Source organism: Aricia agestis, chromosome 14 (assembly GCF_905147365.1).
Source record: "Aricia agestis chromosome 14, ilAriAges1.1, whole genome shotgun sequence".
NCBI lineage: Eukaryota > Metazoa > Arthropoda > Insecta > Lepidoptera > Lycaenidae > Aricia > Aricia agestis.
The window spans coordinates 10413104-10440277 of NC_056419.1; the positions used below are offsets into that span (position 1 = coordinate 10413104).

The 27174-nt window shown below is 38.7% G+C and overlaps 1 protein-coding gene across 2 annotated transcripts in view; it reads right to left on the reverse strand.

Annotated features, from left to right (window-relative positions):
- LOC121733870 (lysine-specific demethylase 3A) overlaps window positions 1–27174 on the reverse strand; it is a 200247-nt gene that overhangs the window by 132977 nt on the left and 40096 nt on the right. For both annotated transcript variants that reach the window (XM_042124265.1, XM_042124264.1), the window contains exons 2-3: window positions 18008–18157; window positions 17160–17273 (exon numbers count right to left, since the gene is read on the reverse strand). In XM_042124265.1, coding sequence (XP_041980199.1) covers window positions 17160–17273; window positions 18008–18157 — 264 coding nt within the window. The remainder of the gene's footprint in view (window positions 1–17159; window positions 17274–18007; window positions 18158–27174) is intronic.

The following is a 27174-nucleotide window of genomic DNA, read 5'->3' on the forward strand; positions in this document are numbered from 1 at the left end:
CGGAAAAGCTTCATTCATAAGAAGAAGAACTATCAAGGAAGACAACAGATCGAATCCATAATATGGACTTCTAACTGCAAAACCTATAAAAGTAACATCGGTTAGTGAATAAAATAAACTCATCTAAAGTCTGTAATTCGAAAAGCCAAAGGTTAATGAAATTCAAATATTATTTTAGGTGCTTCGTTCCATGACCACCTATGACAGTTTTTACGCCTACGTAAGTTCATGACTTTGAAGATACAAATTATGAAAGCGACTGTTCAAACGTTTTAAGTATCTAATAATTTATTTTACCCAAAAATTGGTAAATTGATACTTAATTAAAATTAGCAGGTTTTTAAATATTAATCACGAAATAATATTTATTAAGCTTTAATCTTGCTTATTAAAAACTGTCTCGAATTTTTCTCTGGAAATAAGTTTTTAAATTCAGATTATTATAAAATTATTTTAGGCTCCAATTTTTTATATAAATGTATCATCATCACAGCACAATAAGAATAATCTTATATCTTTAAACGAGCAACTCTGTGGTTCAAAAAAGGTGGCTGTGATGGTACAGTTGTGAATATAGTTGTTATGAGGTGCCCCAACCCAATTGAAAATTCGAAAAATACGAATTTTTTGAAAACATTGGTTTAGTTTTGACAAATAGTATTTTTCTATATTTGCTGTTTCTTGTAAAAAAAAACTACATTGTAATACAAACCTGATGCCTTAGCCAAGACCTTTTCTTTATCGCTTTTCTATAGAATCGCCGCCAACAAAATTTAAGGAATTGACTTAAAAATTCGCGAATATGACGTTGACGTTCGACTCGTCTAATGTCAATTCTATACATTTTGATCGACGATTATATAAAGAATCGATAAAGAAAAGGTCTTGACTACAGGCTCTGGTTAGTGGTATCAAAGTATATATATATATATATATATATATATATATATATATATATATATATATATATATATTTATTATATATATATATAATTGGAATCTCGGAATCGGCTCCAACGATTTTTATGAATTTTTTTTTTTTTTTCAATTTATTATTTTTAAGTATATAGGGGGTTTCGGGGGCGATAAATCGATCTAGCTAGGAATCATTTCTAGAAAATGTCATTTTCATCGGATACCGAGCAAAGCTCGGTCAAACAGCTAGTTATAATTATTATGGCACAGAAATCTGCTTTTTAAAAAAACTTCGACTAAATTTGGTATTTGTACTGTTTTATGCAGCTATGGACCGAAAAACATATAGGCTACACTTTTGATCCCAGTAAAAAATGGATTGTTTTAAATCTTTTTAACAATTATACTACCTATGTAATATACTTAGCCTTAATGGGCAACAATTTTTGCGGTACAACAAGCCTGTTATGAATATCGATTGTAGTCTGTTATGATAGCAATACCGCCCACACTGCTGCTACGTCAGTTCGTTCGGAACTATATTACCTCCTCCGGAACCCTTATGCCAAGGAGATAGGAACCACTCTAATAGGTTCAGAGGTAAAATATTTGTGAACACACGCGAAAGGGTGTCGAGCTATATTACCTCTGACAGGACCCTTATGCCATGGAGATAGGAACCACTGTAATAGACTCCGAGGTAAAATATTTCTGAACACAAACGAAAGGGTATCTCGTTACTAATGGGATGTACGTTATAACGTTACCTATTCCACGTTATGTAATCGAATAACAATGGTCGAGTGGGCTGAGGTGATGATAACATCAGCCTAATATAGTCTAATCATGTTAAGAAGGCATCGTGCGAACATTATATTATAATGTCGAAATAATTCATTGCTCCATGAATGTTGACATGCATACTGCATAGGCAATTTTGTTATTTAATATCCGTATTGTTTTTTTCTTTTGCTCAGTAATATACTGAGAAAAACAGAGTAGATTAAAGAAGAATATTTAAATATTATTGGGCAGCCAACTTGATTCTAGTATTATATTGAAAACCGGTGTAAATCCTACTCCTAACATTAGTTACGACTAGGTAATGATAGGAATACACAATATGATGTAATATTATGTATACTTACTTAGTTAAGAAATCATCCTCGGTAGATAAAGTTTATATTACTTGATCATGCAAAAACCACTTTAATACTTTTGCTTTGGATTTAATTTGGCATAAATTGATTATTTGCATCTTACCAATATTTTTTGTTCACCTAAAATACTTGCCATTGATCTTTTCTTCTTATTCTAAACAAAAAAAAAAACAATACCTATACACTACTATACAGCTCGAAGGATAACCGTATAAATAGCGGTTATTTGTTCCCCTGATAAATTGTTTGAAACCGAGACGACACGTACCCCCATTAATCATATCAAAGGTCTGAGAGCTACGAAGGGTCTTAGGGAGAAAATGTCCTTGAATATAAAGAAAATTGTGAGCAGTGAGACGAAACAACGGGAAAATTTGGATTTTCTGGATCGCTTTGCGGCTATTTTTAGTAGTACTAATAATATTAATTCCATTTTTTACGCCATTAAAATATTAAGTAAACTTGCACCCATAAGTAAAAATAAGCCAAATCACCTTACGTTCCTCAACGTTTTGGAACATCATCTGTATTTTATATTTTTATGAGCTTTGTGTTGAAAGGCAATAATGGATTACCATGATTGCGAAATTGTTTATAGCGTACAGTCTAAGTCGATCGCAGGCAATCGATCGAATAAGCGAATAATGCTCCTCTTCAGTTCACGTTGGTAAAGAATGCTTGTTTTAAGCCTTCAGAATATGACGACGCAAACCAAATTGTATACGCAAAACGCAACGCAAAAAATGCTTGTTAAGCCTTCATAAGGACGCGAACATAACATTGCGCTAATCCTAGATAATAGTAAACAGAACATTAAAAAATCATAGTTTCATCTATGATTTTTTAATGTATTTTATTACGTAATGTAACATCCAGTATCTTTTGCTCCACTTCTAATATCCTCTTCTAAATGGCTTTTAGCCGTTTGTGCATTCAAGGTACACCTGGCCATTCCTCAGTCCTTTAACTGGGTCTCTATTGGGAGAGTGGAACGTGCACAACATTTTAATAAGCCCTTGGTTATAAAACTGTCAAAACTCTCCCCCTATTTTGATTTTTTGCAGATTTTAGGAGTGTCCCTCCAATGCCTACCTCCTTTTTATACCTGACACAGTATACTGTATACTGTTATGTACATATTGCAGTAGATCTGATGAAATAAGACGTTATGCCAATAGTTTGAAAAAAGTAGAAACTCCCGATGTATTATTATTCAATTCATATATTTCGGACTTACAATAAGTTTGCATAGCCAATATAAATTATTGATGTCACTCTGGCAGTAACTCTTTTAAATGACCTGTCACTTGTCAGTCAGTCTGTCTGTCAGGCTAAAACCGCTGAACCAACTTCGAAGAAAAGTATTTTAGTCCATAGATAAAATACATACTGACACTTAATAAGGACTTATATACTGATAGTTTTTTTCCCGAAAACTGTAACCGTGCGACAAACATATTCTGACGCGACTAAGATGCTAGCAAGTCCTAGTCATAAAAATACGTAAAACACTGACCATAATATACATAACTCAATGTGCAAAGTACACGGATGACATATCCGTGGGAAAAGATAAGGACATTCTTGACAAACATAGAAGCTTTTACTCGGCAAACAGCCCGAACAGGAAACACCCAAGCTCGAAGAAAACATTAAACGTGCCTTATCGCTGACCCCAGCTCAATTCGCAAATTATCTCTTAGCTAAGCCTCTGCAAATGTACACGGTTCACAATCGTCTAAAATGTCACTTCAATCGCAGGCTGTCTCTCTCGCACTTTTATATGCTGCCTCACGAGAGAGTGACATAGCCACTATTATATATTCCGTGGGCATAGCCTAGGATCGTAGCAACATTCCATGAATGAGAATTGGGCCTGCTAAGCACGATCCGCCATTAGATGGCCCAAAATCCAAAATGAAAAATCTAAAGACATTTATTTATTGTAAACTCCAACCAAAATAATGGCTTAGCTACAGTGCTGTCAGACAATCAATAATATTAAGGTAAGCAATTCCTTCAACAATGTTTTACAAACCATTTCTCAAATGATACCAAGGACTAACGTTTCCACAATCCTATCACCATTTATATTTGCACCAAATATTTTACCAAAAAAGTGTAACGACTTTCGTCAGTACCACTAGCCACTGTTGTACGCCACGCTCGAGTGCCCCGCCCATCGAACCTTGTACCCCGTGTGCCCAACAAACGGAAACGTTTTTTGTACCCTGAGGCAATTTTAAGTATCCTCGCTTTTTGCTGGGAATTACGTAAGTGGAATTGGTCTCAAATCGAAGAAATTTGGGTCTCATTTTTGATAGATTAGGTAACCCGTAAAGCTCTTTATGTATTAACATGGTCCATGATAGATATTATCTAACATGGACCATAGTTATTAATACATAAATTATGTATGTATAATAAAAAAATGGTTTTAAACCATGATTGCAAGCAGACGTCGATCTTGGACAATCATAGAGGAATATGCCCTTGTTGATGTTCGTGATAACTTGTAATTAATAATTTTATTGTTTTCTTTTAAAAAGTTTAAATATGTATAATGCTAATTTTTGAAGGTGTTGAAAAAAAGTAATGACCAACATATTGTCAGCAAAAAATTACACAAAATACACCCTGTATTAAGTAACCTGTAACAAAAACAAGTGATAATACTTTAGGATGTGTACGTGTTCCTTGTAGAGAGTTCACTGTGAAAGTAGCAGCCCTGAAAGACCAACTTTTTTTTTCACTTTTGTATGGGGAAACTCGTGACGCTCGGGCCCTTGCCCATACAAAAGTGAAAAATTTTTTTCGTCTTTCAGCGCTGCTACTTTCACAGTGAAGTCTCTACAAGGAACACGTACACACCCTAAAGTATTATCACTTATTTTTGTTACACCTTGTATATATACGAAACCCCCTATATAATATATATATTATATAGGGGGTTTCGGGGGCGATAAATCGATCTAGCTAAGAATCATTTTTAGAAAATGTCATTATAATTGTGTTTTATCGAATACCGAGCAAAGCTCGGTCAAACAGCTAGTAAATATAATATGAAAAAGTAATGGAGATTATTATATATTACTTAATGCGAATTGCGATAAATTACATATACATTAGACGACATAAAAATACAAACCTAGCCAAAAAACAAAAGCAACTATCATGAATATAAACATTATGATATTATGTATAACTATTTACTACATTATATTATGTACAACTACATTAGTATTATTATTACCTTATGTAAGCATAACAAACACCTCATAATATTCCTACTACAAAAACACTAAAATATTTAAATCTCACTGAAACATTATCATACAAAATTGAACGTTCGTCGTAAAGGCATCAACAAATTACCCCTATCTGCGGCCGCTCTCACACCTACATCAATGTCACGTTGTCCCACTTGCCCCCCTACACGCGCCCGAGGGGGGTCCGGATACTGGGGTAAGAGTACACACTACGCGATCAAGTGTCGCGGCAAATAACTTTTGCTATTACAGTACAATATTGGCATTACATCTACAGAGCGAATAATAAATAACTTTTTGTATAATTTGGAAATCTCGTAGTAAGATATAGTAGAAGATACATAGATTACTTATGTAGAATATTATACTAGATTGTAATAGAAATGTATAATATTATGCTGATATCAAATCAACGTAATTTGATCCGGTTAAAACTTATGACAAGCCCAGCAGATCATGTAAACGTAACGTACGTCCGTCGAGTGCCTACTACCTACGCCAGTATTATAGTACTCTGTGCTACTATATAATAGTGTCAATTTCCTAACAACTTGTGTGTGTAGAATAATGTACTACATAAATATAGAGAGGCGGTCGATTGTTACATAGCCGAGTGCAAACTTCGACCCGGGTAAAGTACCCGGGTCGAAGTTAACTCGTTTAGTGTAGCAGGCAAAACCTTATTAATAAGGTCATATAAGTAACCAAGGTAATACATAGCCAAGTTCAACTTGTAGTCCAAAAACTTAATAATAATATGTCGATTGTAAATTTCCTGTATTGTCTATGGAACATTCGATTGTTATTTGTTGCATAGCCGAGTGCAAAAACTCACTTTACCCGGGTCGAAGTTTACTCGTTTAACGTTGCGGACAACTGTCTGCGTACCGAGCTCGCCGTGATAAACTTTTATTGGCGGTCTATTCCGTTTTTAACGATTGTTTGTCTGGTACTTTTGGCTATCGTTTAATTATGATTAGAGTTAGGTACTTGGATGTTACATAAAGTATAAATCGCAGCATGTATTTGGCTCGTTCTAAGAATTTCGTTCGTTGTACGCACGATTTTTACATGATATTATGTACAATGTGCAATGTACATGCCATCACATGATATATAGAATTATTGCAATAGTTAGTTTTAAGTTTTTAAAACTGAGAATTTTAAAATATTACGTAACTTTTAAAAGTAGTGTTAGTCTGTTACAAATACCATTTAATTAAAATTTCTATCATCACGAAATAAACTTTTAGTAAGTTTCACCCTTCATGGTTTCACCAGCGTCCCTGTTGTTATTTCTATTTTATATAATTTTTATATGTATACCGATATTATATATAATATTGCCGAAGTCGAACTTAAAATCCTTTTTTGTGAAGCGTAAAACATTGACAGTAAAATTGGAAATAAAAGTAATAAAAATTGGGGATGAAAAGTTCAATAAAGAATATTCATTTTTATTCCACTTACAACACATTTTCCATGTTAATAAAAAGAGAACAGTTTTCGCAATACTACACATAATAAAAACCATATTTTATCGAGTACTATTTGACGCCCGTAACTGCGTTGCGCCAAAATTTGTTCATCGCGCGTGAACCGTACATTTTCCGGGATAAAAAGTATATTTTGTCCTTTCTCGAGACTCAAAGTATTTCCATACAGAATTTCAACAAAACGGTTCAGCGGTTTGGGCGTGAAGAGCTAATAGACAGACACACTTTCGCATTTATAATAACTATTAGAGTATACAACGTGACATTTTAGTGGTTGCTTTCCCGCAGCAGAACGATTTGCCTATAGCTGTTATATTGATAGTACCTAGTACTATCGAATCATGCAAGCTATTTTTTGAAAATAAAAAATATTTTGTACGACGTACGTGGCAACTTTATGCCGATAGGCGCGAGCGGCTATGACCCGGCCGAATTTTATTTATGATTTTAATAAAAAAAAGCTGCACAAATCTATTATACTACTAAGATAGAGTAATTTCACTGCGAGAAAACAACCATTAAAATGTCACGTAGTACAGTTGTATCATACACAAAATTAGAAACGTGCATCCCATTAACTTATCGACTATCGTCATAATTAACAAACTAATTAAACCAACAAGACGTATCAAACAAGTTACGACAATTACAACACGCGTAAGGTAACCGTTGACAAGAGAGTCAGAAGCTAATCAATCATAGCTTTACCCGGGAGCTCCCCGAAATAGCGTAACCACCTGGTGTGAGGGTGGGGACAGGGTACGGAAAATCAATATAGCGGGCGACGACCATCAAAACATGCCCCTTCCCCGGGACTAGGGCTGCCAGCGCGACGTAACTCGTAGCTGGTTAAAACACTTTATGACCATTTCTGGGGTTTTTGCAAAGGAGTTTATCTATTCAACAGCTTTGATTGGTTAATATTTTGACGTTTGACAATCAAAAGCGGGAGTGATGATATAAAGAAAACTCAAACTGTTTTCAGATAAAGACAGCTCAACTTTTGACTCAACAGTACGTTAATGGGTTCAAAATTGAGCGTACAGATTATCTGTCTAATATTAATTGTAAAACCTCCTAACATTCGTAGGATTTTCATATTATCAAACTAAAATATAATAAAAAGCAGCTCAATGAATTAAGTCGTACATAATTTGGGTATTGTAGAGCTCGATATAGAGTTCGATACCTATTACCTACCATAGAAATACTTCTACGTCTATTTAGAACCGTATTTTCACGGGTTAATATATTGCGAAACTACTATATCCGGCTCTGGCAACCCTACCCGGGACTGCCCCCCGTCGCCAGGGGAACCCCCCTTGTTTGGCAGACGCCGGCCTTGATGCCCCCGCGCCCCCCGCACCCCCCGCGCCGCCCGGGACCGCAAGTTTGGATAAACACTCGTGTCGTCTCGAAATTGGGTTATACGAGTTTTTATCTACGAATTATTTCACTTGTTTTGACTGGGGCGAGCGATTTAAAATTATGTTATGATTTATGAGTTGTGCTTATGAGTTATAACGCCTTTGTATGTTTTACTTTGCTATGGTATTTGCTAGCATTGTTACTTCTATGTCCATACTAATTTTGTAAATGTGAAAGTGTCTGTCTGTCCATCTGTCTGTCTGTCTGTGTGTTACCTATTCACGCCCAAACCGCTGAAGTCTGAACCGATTTTGCTGAAATTTGGTATGGACTATGGAAATACATAATAATTATATGTATGTACCTTGAGTACATACATATAATTATTATGTATTTCCATAGTCACAAAACAAAGGATTGAAAATTATTTCAATTTCAATAGATGGCGTTAAGATTATATATTTTAGAGTTCGGGTCATTAGACCCGAACTCTAAAATAGATAATCTTAACGCCATCTATTGGCTTTACAGTAAGGTTTATAGTTGGGGAGGGGAAGAGGGGATTTCGGACAAGCTCGAGCGCGTCAGATTAAGCTTGTATAGGCTTCCGACATTGTGTCTAGTTATCATGGTACAGAAATCAGATTTCTCACGTGGTGACTGGTGGGTTAAGATTTTTTTTTAAATATTGAAATGTCATCGGATCTGTCAGATTTAAGATAGGGGATGTTTAGTTTACCCCAAAGAACTTACCTTACCATTGAATTGTCAGTGCTTTATCACTGACGATTCAATGGTTAGGTAAGACGGTAGCCTGTTTTAAAATAAAAAAAAAATAAAGCTTCATATTTTCCTAACTAAGCTTCGCAAATATTTCATTTTGCACTAAACTAAATGATTTAGTCCGTGTTGTCTAAAATATATTTATGATTTAATTTAAATAAGCAATTTTCTGAATATATTTTCCTTTTCAAAACTTTAAAATGGCTGCAGTTTCTGAACCCACCGCTAAAATAAAAAAAGCTCTTATTATTGTTACGGTACATGGTATACGGACACGTGGTGCGCAAGTACATACTCGAACCTTCTGGGAAGGTCCAGTGTTTGTTTACGTGTTTACCCTTTATTTGTTAGCGTGTTTGAATTTAGACCTTATGACTGAGTACATAAGGTCTAAATTAAATTCAACTTACTGCACTTATCGCAGGGACGGCAGTTTTATTGTGGTACATTCCCGGGCCTCCTAGAAATTTCCCACGGTTGTTTACTTGTTTGCGTGAATCGGGAAATTTCTGGAATTCGTCTCGCCATATAAAAAGAGCCGCAGGCGCGCCCGGCTAGTCAGTTTGTTTCGAGCTTTCATCAAGGCGATTTCGGAGTGAACACAAGTGATCAATAGTGAGTGAACCAGTGAAACCTGCGACTTGGCTACGACCTAGGACAGTGATAGTGCTTAGTGATTGGACCTAGTGCTAAGTGTTGTGACCTAGTGTTTAGTGCAGTGTTAATAAAGTCTTCAAGAGAGTCACCAGGTCTTTCTCTCCAAATCCTCGAACCCTAGCACGTAACAACTGGTGTCAGAAGTGCGATTTGGAGATGCCATTGACTCCGAGAGAGGACTTCAAGGGGAGTGTCAGGACAAGGGCGCAGCGAGCTGCTGCCATTGACTCCGAGAGAGGAGTTGCGGAGGCCACACCCACTGGGGACCAAGCTCCGCCCACTGAGGGACAGGCCCCACATACTGGCCCCGCCCACATGGCTCCGCCCACTGGCCACGCCCACCAGGATCCGCCCACTGGCTCCGCCCACCGGGACACGCCCACTGGCCACGCCCCTCTGGCTCCGCCCACCAGGCCACGCCCACTCAGGCCACGCCCACTGGCCCCGCCCACCAGGCCCCACCCGTAGCTCCTACAGCCCCCCAAGTGGCCCTTCATTTAGAAAGTTTAATTGAATTAATGGAGCTGCAAAGGGCTGAAATCAGAGCGATTCGAGAGGCACAAGACCGCAAGCTCGGCGCTTTACAGGAGTCTCAAGAGCAACAAAAGGACCTCCAAGAGAAAGCGCTTCTGGCCATAAAGGATGTCAGTGACACGGTGACTAAGCTTCGTAAAGATGTCGACGTAATGGACGAACGCGTTACCGGGTTAGGAGTGGATGTGGAAAATGTGAAAACCGGCCTCACTGAACTACAGAAGAAAGTAGTGCGCCTGGAAACCACAGGAATCGCGGCGTCTAGTGGAGCTTCCGTAGTGGTACAAGGACCAAGAGTTAAAGTGCCACCATACGACGGTACTACTTCCTGGAACGCTTATCGTCAGCAATTCCAGACGGTTGCTTCTGCCAACGGGTGGACTGACGAACAATGCCTGACCGCTCTCACTGTCGCGCTCAGAGGGCAAGCCTTGTCAGTCCTGGAAGCACATACAGGAAATGGGTTCAAAGACCTGATGGAAGCCCTTGAATCCAGATACGGGGAGCGACACCTGGAGCACGTGTTCCGTGCTCAACTTCGTGACAGAGTCCAACGCTCAGGAGAAGGATTACAACAATGGGCGTTGGAAATTGAAAAACTCGTCAAGAAGGCACACCCAGGAGCTGACGCCAAGATGGTCGACACGAATATTGTGCAAGCATTTGTCGACGGAATCAGGGATCTGGAGGTCAGAGCGGCGGTGAGGCTTCGTCACCACACCTCGCTTAAGGAAGCATTGGCGCATGCCTTGGAAGTCGAGGCTGTTCGCCGTGACATACGACAGACCCATAAGATCCACGAGGTCTCTGAGGAAGTCAAGGAGGTCAAGGCTCCCATGAAGAAAAGTTTTGGAGCCATGTGCTACAAGTGCGGCGAGAGGGGCCATCTTCAGCTCAACTGCCCGCAGAAGGAGACCCAGATGGCAAGAATGAAAAGGCTCGAGGAACAAATGGAGGAGCTGAAGAAGCAAGGGGCTTCGTCCCCTGTCCGGGAGCAGGGAAACGAATAAAAGCCAGGACTAAGGGGCGAGTGCTGGCTGACACGGAGGAAGCCCCAATAACGGTTGTCTCCCAAGCAAGTAGCGGGAATAGTCTGGTGATTCAGGGGACTATTAACGGGATGGACTGCAAAATGACTCTAGACACAGGAGCCTCTAGAACAATAGTGAACCCAAATTTGATAAAAGCCGCAAGGAGGCACAAGAGGAGAATTAACTGTCAGCTTCTTACCGCCTCCGGTCAGCCAATACCCGTCCTGGGAGAAATGTCAGTTACGATGAATGTGGGGGAGTCCTCATACCCTCATGACGTTATCGTGGCTGAGATTATGGATGATTGCATCTTGGGTTTGGATTTCATGAAGAAGCACAACTGCAGAATTAATGTCGCTGACGGAGTTTTCAAGTGTGGTGAAGAAGAAATTTTCATCCTTGGAGGGGCCTGCGGGAAAGTTGAATGTGTAAAGAAAGTCATAATACCTGGACGTGCGGAAGCTCGGGTGCTGGTGAAACTACCGCCAGCTGGAAAGAAGAAGTTGAATAGATGCGTGTTGATCGAAGACACACCTACCAAGACATCAGCGCAAAAACTGATGACGGCGAGAACCCTTGTTAGTGGAAGCAGTAACGCTGTGGTCAGGGTTCTGAATCTTGCTGATCGCGAGATCTGCTTGAACAAAGGTGACGTCATTGGAAAGTGCGAGGAAGTTGTCTGGATGAGAAAGTGTAGTTCGATCACAGGCTCAGACTCAGCAAACACCAGCAACTATGGAATAGTGACTGAGCTACTCGATGACTGCAAGAGTAATCTGACTTATTCGCAGGGCATGAAAGCTAAGAAGTTTTTACAACGCCACGCGAATATCTTCTCCAGTCAGGAAGGCGACCTTGGAAGAACGTCGATGGTTCAGCACAGGATAGATACCGGAAGCGAGAACCCAATTCGTCAACGAGCAAGACGGATACCCATTGCAAAGGAAAAAGAAGTTGAAGGCCTTTTGGAGGACATGAGAAGGAATAAGATAATTGAACCGTCTGCAAGTCCGTGGTGCTCACCAGTTGTATTAGTGAAGAAGAAAGATGGCAGCACAAGATTTTGTGTGGACTACAGACGTCTCAATGATGTCACTAAGAAGGACAGCTATCCATTACCTCGAATCGACGACACTCTGGATACCTTGAGTGGCATGAAATGGTCTGAAATCTGGATACTGGCAGGTGGAAATACATCCAAAAGACAAAGAGAAGACAGCGTTCTCCACCGGTAAAGGTCTATGGCAGTTTAACGTCATGCCCTTTGGATTGTGCAACGCACCTGCCACATTTGAGCGACTCATGGAGTGTGTACTGGCAGGCTTAGTTGGAGAGGCTTGCTTAGTCTACTTGGATGACGTCATCATTGTTGGCCGCGACTTCGAGGACCATTTGCGAAACTTAGAACGAGTTTTCGCCAAAATAGAGGGGGCCAAGTTAAAGTTGAATCCGAAAAAGTGTCGTTTATTCAGGAGTAAGGTGAACTATCTCGGCCATGTTATCTCCAGTGATGGAATTCAGACGGACCCGGAGAAACTAGAAGCAGTCCAAAATTGGCCAACCCCTAAGAACAAAACCGAAGTGCGGGCATTTCTCGGCCTATGCTCCTACTACAGGCGTTTTGTTAAGGGATTCTCAGAGATAGCCAAGCCATTACATCGGCTGACAGAAGATAAACGACAGTTTATTTGGGACGAGACTTCCGAAGATTCTTTTCAGAAACTAAAGAAACATCTGTGTGAAACACCAATCCTGGGGTATCCACAACCTGAAGGTCAGTTTATAGTCGACACGGACGCAAGCAACACGGCCATTGGAGGGGTGTTATCTCAAAAACAGGGTGAAAGAGAAGTTGTAATTGCATATTTCAGCAAATCTTTATCTAAGCCAGAGAGAAACTACTGTGTGACAAGAAGAGAACTCTTGGCTGTCGTAAAGACGCTACAACATTTCAGCAAGTATCTCATCGGCAGACAGTTTCTACTGCGAACTGATCACGCAGCCTTGAAGTGGCTACTACAATTCAAGAACCCAGAAGGCCAAGTAGCTCGATGGATAGAACAACTCCAGGAGTATGACTTTAAGACGGAACACCGCAGCGGAAAGTCGCATGGGAATGCCGACGCACTCTCACGAAGGCCGTGTTCAGAAGACTGCAAACATTGTGTTAAGCAGGAATCTAATGAAGTAACATTAAAGTTAACGAAAACAAGTCCTTTGGGTCCATGGGAGAATGATGGTATGAGAGAGGCTCAAGAAAGAGATGACGACCTTCGACACATCATCACATGGAAGAAACGGGATGACGTAAAGCCAATCTGGAGTGAGGTTGCACCCACTGGCGCTGTCACTAAGGCGTACTGGGCGCAATGGGACAGTCTGATTCTTCAAAACGGAATACTTTACCGGAAATGGGAGAAGACCAACGGCAGAGAGTTCCATCTTCAGATAGTTGTCCCAAGAACGAGAGTACCGGATGTTCTCCGTGAAATGCATGATGGCGTATCAGGAGGTCATCTAGGAGTAAAGAGGACGTTAACGAAAGTGCGAGAACGATTCTACTGGTTGCATTGTCGAGATGATGTACAGGATTGGTGCCGCAAATGCACTACTTGCGCTGCAGTGAAGGGACCACTGACAAGGAGCCGTGGGAGCCTGCGCTTGTATAACGTTGGCGCACCGTGGGAACGAATCGCAGTTGACGTAGCTGGGCCATTTCCTGTAACGGAATCAGGAAACAAGTATTTCATGGTTGTCATGGATTACTTCACCAAATGGCCCGAAGTGTTCGCCATACCAAACCAGGAAGCTACAACAGTTGCTTCTAAGCTAGTCGAAGAAGTAATATCTCGCTTTGGTGTGCCTCTAGAAATCCATTCCGATCAGGGCAGGAATTTCGAATCGCAGGTCTTCCAGGAAGTGTGCAGAATTTTGGGAATGCATAAAACGAGGACCACCGCGTACCATCCACAGTCTGATGGAATGGTTGAGAGATTTAACCAGACCCTTGAGAGGCATTTGGCGAAATTGGTAGATGACAAACAAAAGGACTGGGACAAGTATATACCACTCTTCCTTCTGTCGTACCGTACCGCCGAGCATGAGAGCATAAAAGCTACCCCGGCGTATGTCAATTACGGTAGAGAACTACGAGTACCAGTAGACCTTTTGACAGGAGGATCACCGGAAGAACCAAAGACCGTACCAGATTATGTCTGCGATTTAAGGGAAAAGATGCGTTATATACACGCCATGGTTCGGGAAAATGGGTTACAGTCAAGTGAGAACATGAAGACCAGATACGACCGGAAATCGAATACAAGCGGCTTCGAAGAAGGGTCACTGGTGTGGCTGCATAACCCAACTCGCCGAAAAGGCAAATCTCCAAAGTTGCAGACCAAGTGGGACGGCCCATACAAAGTGGTTACCCGATTGAATGACGTGACTTACAGGATTCAAAAGCAACCAAGAGGGACATTCAAAGTGGTACACATAGACCGTCTGGCGCGTTACCATGGCAGTAACAATGATGCTCGGGACGAGCATCTCTAAGAGGGGAGTAGTGTTACGGTACATGGTATACGGACACGTGGTGCGCAAGTACATACTCGAACCTTCTGGGAAGGTCCAGTGTTTGTTTACGTGTTTACCCTTTATTTGTTAGCGTGTTTGAATTTAGACCTTATGACTGAGTACATAAGGTCTAAATTAAATTCAACTTACTGCACTTATCGCAGGGACGGCAGTTTTATTGTGGTACATTCCCGGGCCTCCTAGAAATTTCCCACGGTTGTTTACTTGTTTGCGTGAATCGGGAAATTTCTGGAATTCGTCTCGCCATATAAAAAGAGCCGCAGGCGCGCCCGGCTAGTCAGTTTGTTTCGAGCTTTCATCAAGGCGATTTCGGAGTGAACACAAGTGATCAATAGTGAGTGAACCAGTGAAACCTGCGACTTGGCTACGACCTAGGACAGTGATAGTGCTTAGTGATTGGACCTAGTGCTAAGTGTTGTGACCTAGTGTTTAGTGCAGTGTTAATAAAGTCTTCAAGAGAGTCACCAGGTCTTTCTCTCCAAATCCTCGAACCCTAGCACGTAACATTATTTTTCAGTTTTACCTAATGTAAAAAACCTACTAGGTCTCCATGACGCTCGAGTGACGACTAAATTAGCACCTTCCCCTCCCCTACTATTATTAAATGATATTGTAGTACACTGAGTATACAGATTAAAGAACGATTTAGAAACCAATTACGAGACATTTAAAAATCCAGTTCACATATAAACTAATCATACTTGAAATTGAATATAGAGTAAATAGTAATGTTATGTTGCCTGTACCAAATAAAATAAAAAACAAAAACGTCGTCGCACTGCAGCTGCTAACATCATTTTAATTCAATCCATCCGGCTTTTGCAACGGTTTTACCAGGTAACTAGATTCCCAAAATTTCGTTCACGCTGAATTTTTTTATCTCGCAGAAACTATGCCTTTTGCCACATAAAACCATTAAAACTTGTGTTTGTATGTGTATATAAATGTATTTTTAATTTTGCATGTGAAGCAAAATAAATAAAACTGATGATATTGTGATTATTGTTTGTTTAGCTAAATTGTTTCCACAAATTCTCAGTCTCATCAAAGCAATTATGAAGTTAAACAAAAACAAAGCATTATAAAGGTAAAAATAATAAATATTTTACATTATTTTTGGCAAATTGATTCGTCTGAAAATAAAATATCAAATTTTATTCGTTATTTCGTTGGTAAAATATAAGAGGTCAACAAACGTTATTCCTTGACTGAATATAAAAACATAATATTAATGTTTGAGCAGTATCATGGTCTGACCGTGCCAGATGATGAATATTTGAATTTTTCATTTTGAGATTGCTAACAATAAGATCTATACAGATTGATTGTCTAGTAGGGCATGATATGTGTGAAGTTAAATTGTAATTTTTAAGTAAACTCAGTAATTCTCGTGTATTTTTATTGTTTTTAAGAGTGTCTAAATTCCAATCACCCTGACACAGTTAGGGGGATGAGAAATTATAAAAAAAAAAAAAAAAAATTCCAATCACCACATAAAACTGTACTTTTTTCTTTTCTTTTGTTATTTATGTTATGTAGTTTGTTATTTATGTCATGTATAATAATATATTTTATACTCATCTTGTGTGTTTTGGTTTATAAAATAAAAGGGGATCTATAAAAACCTTTTTTTATTTAGGGAATGGCAAAGTAGAATGTGGTAAATGAAGCTAAAAAGAGTTGCCATAGCCGCCTCTAATAATTTAACATTACATTCTTGCAATGTTACACCTTATAGTCCTTAGGAAACTGACATTGTGTACCAATCAGGAAAGCTGTGGAAGACCCTTAACCTGGGTACATAGTCCTTGATCATAATTCTTACCGTCCTGATAAAAAGAGCTTCGCACGGAATCAGACAAAAATATGAAAAATTAAAAAATGTGCGGTTACACTTAGGAAGTTAGGATGCCGGGGAACTACTTTTACACCCCAAGAACTCGATATAATCTCAATTTCACGGTAATGCTTGCAGTCGTTGCCTAATAATATGCCATATAAGACTATCTCTAAAATAGTATAAGTCATAACTCATAATATATGTATAGTTAATCAGGGTAAGTTCGGATACAGGATAAGTCCGAATAATCTGTGTCCGAACTTACCCTGATTAGGTTTAAATGCTGGCTGTACTCTGTCGGTAGTACATTTAGGGCCTGTTTCACCACTTCCTAATAAGACTATCCACCACTTAACTTGACAGATGAAGTATGGAGAATCTGTCAAAAAAGTTGTAAATAGCCTATTCGACATTTTATCAGAAAGTGGTGAAACAGGGCCTTAGAATATTATTTTACCCCTAACATGACCTTTATTCTAAGGATATAAGGGTCACTATTCAATATGCCTCACCTGATAAGCCTGCAGTTTGGCATAGTCTAGGAACTGCAGGCTCTTGTCGTGTAAGAACTCCACAGGCTGAGCGTCCGCCTGCAGCGTCACGTCCGGCGTTAGCTGGGTGAACGTCTGAAATGTACAAAATACAAATACAAATAATTTACTTCACAAAAAAAACACAATTCAACGCCCCCAAGCTAGGGCTAATGGCATCAAATGTTCATCATTCCAACCCAGTAGAATGGTAATAATAAAGGTTCACTGGAAATATATAAAAATAGTTAAAAACAAATGTTTTTAAATCCTGAAAATTTTCAGTTTTTCGATTACTGGGTTATTGCTCGTAGGCGTCAAATTATATTATTGTAATTCAGTTTATATCATTGTGTACGTGACACGCTAGGCGTAAACTGTCCTGTGGTATGTGGGGCATATTAAAATATTTTCTTCAAAAGGATTAAAACATAATATTATTATACTTAAATATTTAATGTAAAGGGTTAGTTTAAATTGCAACATGACGAGACGATGCGATGCGTAATTTTATTCAACTCACGAGGGGACATTGAATTGACAGACTTGTCGTCGAGGTACGTGAATACTGAATATCAACATTATAATATCAATGCAATAGAAAAAATCCAATAAAAAAAATGAAACAAATAACGCATTTTTCGTCAATTTGTGTTATGTAGTGCCATCTAGTTTTTGTTTACGCAATTAGCGATTGAGGATTCGAACCTCCTAGCGCCATCTAATTACAGAACATAGCAACTTAGCAACATTAATTGGAAACATAATATTATTATCTTAAAATTAATGCAGATTTGCAGAAATTATTATGCAGAAAACAAATAACTCACCAACGCCGGCCATTTTATGTCTTCATTTTCTAATTTACGAGGTGCCCACACTAAAGTTCGCTCCACTAGAAACACACGAAACGTTTTACGCGAATACACTGGCACCCATTCCCGACGCTGCCAATCTACACCGTCGTATTCCACTAACACCTGAAACAAGAAAACACCAATTAAGGTGACCAAATAATGAAAAATTCAATTTATTTAATGTCTAGTTCGAATTGAGGTTTGAAAGCAGGGCGCTATCTAAGCCCGCTGCAGCGCCATCTAGTAGCGAGTAGCAAAAGTAAAACGGATGACTGTGTGCTTTGACTCTTCAAGTTTAATATCATGTGACGATAGATGGCGTTGCAGGAAGCATTTCTTGTTGTAAATACTGCAATACCCCGCCCATTTGAAATGTTCCACCTATAAAAACAAAACTTAATAGCGACTTTAATGAATTAAACAATTAATTATAAATGTTTTATCATACGTAATTATAACTTAAAACAAGGTTAATGCATGTCCCCAGCATAAAAATGCATTTAATGACATAGTTATTAAGTATTTAAATTTAAGGCAAAAAACACGTACACTCGTACTTTTATTCACACACGTAGGTATTGTGTTTTAAAATAACTTGCAAATGCGAACCGTGGTCCGTGTCAATCAATTTAGGTAAGAACACAAAACTTTTAGATAAAAAATTTACAATAATAATATCAACATGGCTATTGCCTATTACATATATATATTTTAAACTTGGATATATATTATTTCAATTAAATTTAAAACTATAGAATACCCACTCCTATCCTTTTTTTGCGATGACATTAAGCCTAAGGTCCTGTCAGACGGGTTAGTGAAAAGGTTTTGTAGTTTAAAAAATAATAATTAATGAAAAAATAATAATTTCTTAACTGAAATTGTATCCTCATTGGCCCATGATCCATTACAAACGTTAACAAACGTACTATATTCATCTACGATCGTCGATTACGTGTGGCAAACATGGCTATCATGGCAAACATGGCATTTCCAAGGATCCGCGATCAAAGGATTAATTACTACCAGAGACCAGACAAAGATGTATGAAGGTGTGCACACTAAACGATGTGTATCGGCCGATAATAATGTATTGAAAGTTAAAACTGCGGGGTTCTAAATAGTGAATGTGGCCTTACAAATGTGTAGGCGTGGCTGGTACCAACCCCGTAAAAACCCTCGATTAAAGATACCGCATCCATTAGGACGGATGAAAGGACGGATGTAATATTTGATTAATTTTGATATGTTCAAGAAATCAATGCGTGAGTCTAGAGAACGCCGTACTGTGTGGTCCTCACACCGCCATTTTTCCATACAAACGTTGTCCCCTGTTTCCTCCCTGGATAATGGTAGAGTTATGATTTTTTTCCTGAATATCTATGGCCACTATAAGCATGTCCCTATGTTTTCTTTTTTTTTCATAATTTTATTATTAAAAAGATAAGGACGTCCAAAAATCCTAAAAAATGGCCAGATTTTCCTCTGTGTTCAAACTCCCAGAAAACAAAACTGGCTAAAATATAAAAAATAAAATAAAACATAGGAACACAGCTCAAGCCTTGCTTTTATTTTTAATGAAAAAAGTACTTAAATCGGTTAAGTTTTGGAGAAGGAATCAGCGGATAGCGAATCGAAGATTTTCTGTTCTTTTATTAGAACTTTTGTCGTGTTGTCTCTATCGCGCTCTGCGGTGGGAGACTTGAGATTGGTGAGACAGCAATACATTTTCAAAGGGATATTATTAAATGCACATCAGAATAATTTTGCAGCACACTAGCTTAACTCCGCTAATTAACTGAATGCATACCAGAAAAACTAATGCTGATCAAAAAAACAATTGATTAACTGAACATGTCCTTAAAAAAAAAACTTAAACATCATACAAAACGAAACGACCTTTATAACCGAATTCACACCAAAAATATGGTTCATACATCGGATATATTATTTGTAAAACTAAAATTTAAATTGTTTATCAAAAATACAAACTTGCACTCTAAATTGGACAATCTTACAACGGAATTTCTAAAAACGATATCGAAAGGTGCATCACAATAAAATCAATTTCTATTATCAAAACAAGTCTACAAATTGACAAATCGTGCAACTAAAATATTTTTAGCCTAACTTTATTTTCTTTTTGTTTCTCTGCTTTACTGAAAAACATGTTGGGGCCTCCTCATCTAACGCTGCACTCACTCCTTTGCGCTCGCTCTTTACTCTTTAGCGACCACAGATATATCTTGATCTATTTCTGTGTTAGCGACAAAGATTTTTGGTAATTATGATGAGATATGGTGAAAGATTTTATCATTCCAAAACTATATAATTCAAGGTTTCTTGATAAAAATTAAGAAAAATTATCAAAATTTACAACTGTATTGTAATTGTAGGTTAATAAATTTATTAATGATTCTTAAACAATTAATAGCTATGTTGGCCCAATACGACTTGATTGGGTTAGGTTAGATGGCTAAGGCAGGAGCGAAGCGCAGCGTATCTCCCGCCTTAGCCATCGTGGTTATTTTTTTGTGAACCACCCAGAAATAGGAGCCCAGCGTAGCGTTGTTTTTCTTTTTTTTTTCTTTAGTAGCTTGTCAACCCCTAGAGTGCAATTCCTAAGCCAGAGGCTTAATTATTTTGCAATATATCGGTAAGGAACCCTTTGTGCGCGAATCCGACTCGCTCTTTGCCGATTGTTTGTTATTATTGTTTATAAACTGAGTTACCATTCACTGTGCCAAAGTTTAGTCCATGTTAAGTTAGCACTTGATGATTTTTATTTGTTCTTAATTATATTATGAAGATAACAGATTAAATTGGGTTTTATTTAGAATAAATGATGTTCCTAAAAGTAATTTAGGTGATGGTTTTCCTTTAAAAAGTTGTAGTATGTTTGTTGAACTAAGGAATTGTTAGATATACAATTTTAATAATAGTTATTTGTTCAGTAAAATAGTTTTGCAAATAACTTTAAATAGTATGCTGAATTCGCATTATTTAGGGTGCATAGTTAGTGTGCAAGTCAGTATTTTTGGTGAAACTTTCAAATATTTTGATCGAGAAAAGGGAATATACAGATATTGATTTAAATACATGCCATTTTCAAATACCTATTTTCAATTTCTCTCGCCCTTGGTCCTCTTAAGAGGAGTCCACACCGCCCTTTTTTCCATACAAACGCTGTCCCCTGTTTCCTCCCTGGATAATGCTAGTAAAGTTATATTTTTTTTCCTGAATATCTACGGCCACTAATACAATGTCCCTATGTTTTTCTTTGTTTCATAATTTAATTATTAAATAAGATATGAACGTTCAAAAACCCCAAAAAAATGGCCAGATTTTCCGCTGTATTCAAACGTCCAGAAAACAGATTTGGCTAGATTATACAAAAAAAGCCAAACATAGGAACACAACTCAAGCCTTTCTTTAATCTTTAGTGAAAAAAGTACTTAAATCGGTTAAGTTTTGGAGAAGGAATCAGGGGACAACGAATCGTTGATTTTCTGCAGTTGTCTCTATCGTTTTCTGCGGTATATCATGCGGCAGTCAATTCAGTTCGTTTCGAGCTATCATCAAGGCGATTTCGGAGTGACAACAAGTGATCAATAGTGAGTGAACCAGTGAAACCTGCGACTTGGCTACGACCTAGGACAGTGATAGTGCTTAATGTTTGGAGTTAGTGCTAAGTGTTGTGACCTAGTGTTTAGTGCAGTGTTAATAAAGTCTTCAAGTGAGTCACCAGGTCTTTCTCTCCAAATCCTCGAACCCTAGCACGTAACAACTGGTGTCAGAAGTGGGATTTGGAGATGCCATTGACTCCGAGAGAGGACTTCAAGGGGAGTGTCAGGACAAGGGCGCAGCGAGCTGCTGCCATTGACTTAGCTGACTTAGGACTCGGTAAGTTTCGCTGGTTTGTCGTTAGATGGCACTACGTGTCCGTATACCATGTACCGTAACACTACTCCCCTCTTAGAGATGCTCGTCCCGAGCATCATTGTTACTGCCATGGTAACGCGCCAGACGGTCTATGTGTACCACTTTGAATGTCCCTCTTGGTTGCTTTTGAATCCTGTAAGTCACATCATTCAATCGGGTAACCACTTTGTATGGGCCGTCCTACTTGGTCTGCAACTTTGTAGAATTCCCTTTTCGGCGAGTCGGGTTATACAGCCACACCAGTGTCTCTTCTTCGAAGCCGCTTGTATTCGATTTCCGGTCGTATCTGGTCTTCATGTTCTCACTTGACCGTAACCCATTTTCCCGAACCATGGCGTGTATATAGCGCATTTTTTCCCTTAAATCGCAGACATAATCTGGTACGGTCTTTGGTTCTTCCGGTGATCCTCCTGTCAAGAGGTCTACTGGTACTCGTAGTTCTCTACCGTAATTGACATACGCCGGGGTAGCTTTTATGCTCTCATGCTCGGCGGCACGGTACGACAGAAGGAAGAGTGGTATGTACTTATCCCAATCCTTTTGTTTGTCATCTACCAATTTCGCCAAATGCCTCTCAAGGGTCTGGTTAAATCTCTCAACCATTCCATCAGACTGTGGATGGTACGCTGTGGTCCTCGTAGAGAACTACGAGTACCAGTAGACCTCTTGGTCAATAGGGGGTTTCGGGGGCGATAAATCGATATAGCTAGGAATCATTTTTAGAAAATGTCATTTAATTCGTGTTTTATCGAATACCGAGCAAAGCTCGGTGAAACAGCTAGTTATGTTTACACTCTACGTGCTATCGGCGCGGGCCTCTGATTCCCTATACCATCAGCACTAGTGTGAAGCCACAGAATAGATAATAGTACAAGTACCTAAACTACTGAACTACGAGTAGTTCGCCCTCAATCCTAATGTTGTGATAGGCCATAGCTCGTTACCTGTCTAGTCTATACACTTGTCTATCGTAATCACCTATTATTGCATTGTCACTAGTTTATCCACGAATCACGATTGTTTATCAAGTGCGATAGTGGGTATCATATTATTGGTGTTGTCAATAACTCTTTAGATGGAAGCCCCTAGCCTGCTGTGATTATTGCGAACTTCAGCCAGCGGCCAGTCACATTAAAATAGATGTTTCTATAGCTAGCAAGCGACGAGAAGGAGAAGCCAAAGCAACATTGATGTTGATGCAGTTTTGGCTGCACTCCTAAAGTCCAATGGTCGACGAATGGCATGTCTGCGGGGCTAAAATGGCCGCTTTGTAGAATCATAATATGATTCGTAATAATATGATGATTCATTTCTTAAAATTGCAAAGTGGTCACTCTGCTTGCAATTCATGTCTACAACCCAGTAGGTATACTAGCCAGTGCTAACGACGCGACGCGACGTCTAGAATCGACGCCATACTAGTAACTGTTTTTTTTTTTTATAAAATAAGGGGGCAAACGAGCAAACGGGTCACCTCATGAAAATCAACTGCCGTCGCCCATGGACACACGTAACATCAGAAGAGCTGCAGATGCGTTGCCGGCACTGACATATAATAATAATAATATCTATGGACGCTTCACAAATCACACCACGTCAGTCTGACCCCGTGCTAAGTACCTGAAGGACTTGTGTTACGGGTACCAGACAACGGAGATATATTTAATACTTTTATACTATACTTACATATATTTAAGATTTTTATTATACATAATACACATATTTAATACTCATCCATGACCCAGGAACTTTGAAAACTTTTTGTTCCGTCGGCAGGATTCGAACCCGCGACCCCCGGCTTGAGCTACCGACAGCCCACCCACTGAGCCAGAGCGGTCGTCAACCTCATAGGTTGCCGGCCATTTAATAGGGAACACGCTTTCTACTAGTTTATTAATCTGTGTCCATACCTAACTACATCATCTACATCTGAAAACGCCAATTGCATTGACTTTGTGGGGATGTCCATAAAATAACCTCATGACTTATCAGTTATCATACCAGTGGCACACCTACAGTACCCAGTATTACCCAGTAACGGAAATTCGGAACCCAGGCATCTTATACCGTTAATCGTTATTATAATAATATCTGTCACTAGTTCACACATCACTCCCATTTTTGGACCTAAAGCAAGTAGTAGTATAATAACATAGACTGATAGTTTTTCTCTTTTTGTCGTTAATTATACAAAGGGTAAAAACGGGACCCAATTGCAATGACTTGGCTGTTTATCTGTCTCCAGGCTGTATTCTCAACTCTCAAGAACTCCGCTAGCCAAATAGTTGAAATTTTTACAAATTATGTTTTTCTGTAGCCGCTATAACAACAAATACTAAAATTAATTCGACAAGATAGATCTGGCAATTTAGCTAATAGCTATAGGTCTGACTTTAAAGCGCATGCAAACGCGCAAACGGGTCACCTGATGGAAAGCAACTTCCGTCGCCCATAGACACTCGCAGCATCAGAAGAGCTGCAGAATAGGGGAGGGGAGGGAAGGGAATAGGGGAGGGTATGGAAGGAAATGAGGGTAGGGAAGGGAAAAGGGTAGGGGATTGGGTCTCTGGTAAACTCACTCACTCGCCGAAACACAGCGCAAGCGCTGTTTCACGCCTGTATATAATAAGTATATAATAATTGAACCCATCAATCCCCAAGCGGAACCCGGCTGTCGCATAACAATTGAAAATCTATTGACTGCGATTCCCACAATCGAGGTATTAATTAATAACGACAGAATTTCATCGAATAAATTTAACTTAATGAAGATGAAGCTAGATAAATATAACTTTATATTTTAATAATAAATAACTTAACTTCGATTCAGTTATAAATTCTAACTTGGATACAGTTTAAATCCACTTAGCATTCCAGCTTATTGTAGTTCAAGGTCATTAATTCATCCTTCATTTCATCATCATTGTTACGAATTTATGTATGTATATTAGTTTTTTCCTGATGTACAGAAGTCGGATTTGTTCCACTTCTGAACATCGGCTGCGCTTTGCCAAAGGGAACCAGGAAACAGTATGGAGAAATGGATAAATAAAAATTTATACCAATACCTGCGTTTGTGCCATTTCAATCCAACATTTTTACAGATTCGATCCAGTTCGTATTTACAGCAACATAGAACTTAATATCATGTACTTCAAGCTTCAAGCAATTGATTTCTGGAGTTAACAAGAATAGTTTTGATTAACTAGAACGCGTCACACATTAGTTTGTCCGACAAACTTTGTCGTCTACATAATGCGTTTCGTTGAGAGGTTTGTCAATGACGTCTGTCAATAAACCAAGACAGCATAGAAGCTGTAGGTAATGTCGGATCATACCAGCAGAATAACTGATATCCTCTTAAAGTAAACAATGTAACATAACGATAATAACTATTATGAATGTCATCACGAATGCACGTTTGCACGTGCATTCGGGATGACGCTCCACGACATCGGATCCTCTATTTATAATCGCAACTGAAGTCTGTCTAAACATCCCTACTAGAGGTACAATAATTAATAATTATAATTTACTAAATCGTAAGACTAGTCATACACACACAATTTCATACACATTTCATAATAGTTTCGGTACAAAGCACAAACATTCAGAACGTGTATTCGTCGACAGACAGATCTGCCGTTCCATTTGTTACCTCTTCACTGATAAGGATGAAAATAGGTACAAGTATTTTTTTACCGGATAAATGTTACTTTCCACGCGGTAAACATCTTTCTAGTATTAAATACAAGAGATAGGTTTTTATACATAATATATAATATTATCACAGATATGATCATAGTTTCAAGAGCTAGAGGTACACCCACAAAGCCAAGAACCTCTCATAGTCATCAAAACAAACTACGCACTAAACGGTGGACAAAAAATATAAACATTCAAGTTCACCTTGCTCATTTTATAGTTATCTTGAATCGTATGATTACGTAAGGTTTAAATACCTTATATCTGCATAGTACTATTTAGAGTACGTACTACGTGCTAATAGTATCTGTTAGGGTTGTTCATGGGGGCTTAATTTTTCCAAGTAACTTCGAAAATATTCCTTCAAAACGAGGCATTTACTTTCATAGTTCTTCCCCAGCCTTTCTTAAAGGTTCCAGTAACTTTTCCCTATATTTTCCTCTGCTGAATAGAAGTTTATACGTGGTAAACCACATGAAGGTGTCAGCCCTGGCGCCGCCGTCCTACTTCTCGAAGCCCTACCATTAGCGGCGACCTTGTCACCGTATCAGTTACACGTTACTGCATATACTATAGAACGATCCACTCACGATATTATGTACTTTATTACCTTTCGTTTATTATTATCACACCTGACTTCTTCAGATTTCAAAGATTAGAAAAAACTAAAATATCTATATCAAGGTCGTTGTAGTTCAAGGTCCACCAATCCTTCATCATCATTGTTACGAATTTATGTACATACTAGATGTCCCGCGCGGCTTCGCCCGCGTAAATTAGGAATTTTACGGAAACCGTACATTTTCCCATAAAAATAGCTCTTATGTCCCTACTCCCTTCACTTGGTCTACTCTATATCTGTGCCAAATATTGCCATAAAAATTGCTCCAGTAGTTCGTAATTTCTAATATTTCCCCCGTTTTTCCCACATTTTCCTGAGTTTCTTCGGTCGTATTAGTCTTAGCCTATAGTCTTAGTTCTTACTCGATAAATGAGCTATCTAACACTGAAATAAGTTTTTAAATCGGATCTGTAGTTCCTCCGATTCCGTTCAAGCAAACATACTCTTCAGGTTTATAATATTAGGTAGGTATAGATTTTTTTAAATTATCGCTTGACAAACTCGAGTCTCGATCTAAAAGACTATGAAAAGTATTTACCAATAACATGGTATAATATGGTAGTGATGATGATGACGATGTTGATGATGAATGTAATTTGCATAGAAGCATATGCTTTCCGTTCTTAAAACAACGCCGAAACTCCCAAACTTGTATCTATAAAGAATCAGGAGTTCTCTCAGCACCTTCCGAACCACGGTATACCAGGTATACCTCGGTTCAAAATCTTACTTGTTGGTAGCATATGCTTAGAATACTTCTCACGAAACCGAAGTCACCACATATTTCCCTATAATTTTTGAGGAGTTCCCTCGTTTACTTATGGATCCTTCATCAGATCACCACTTTTGTGAATATAATACCGAATTGGGA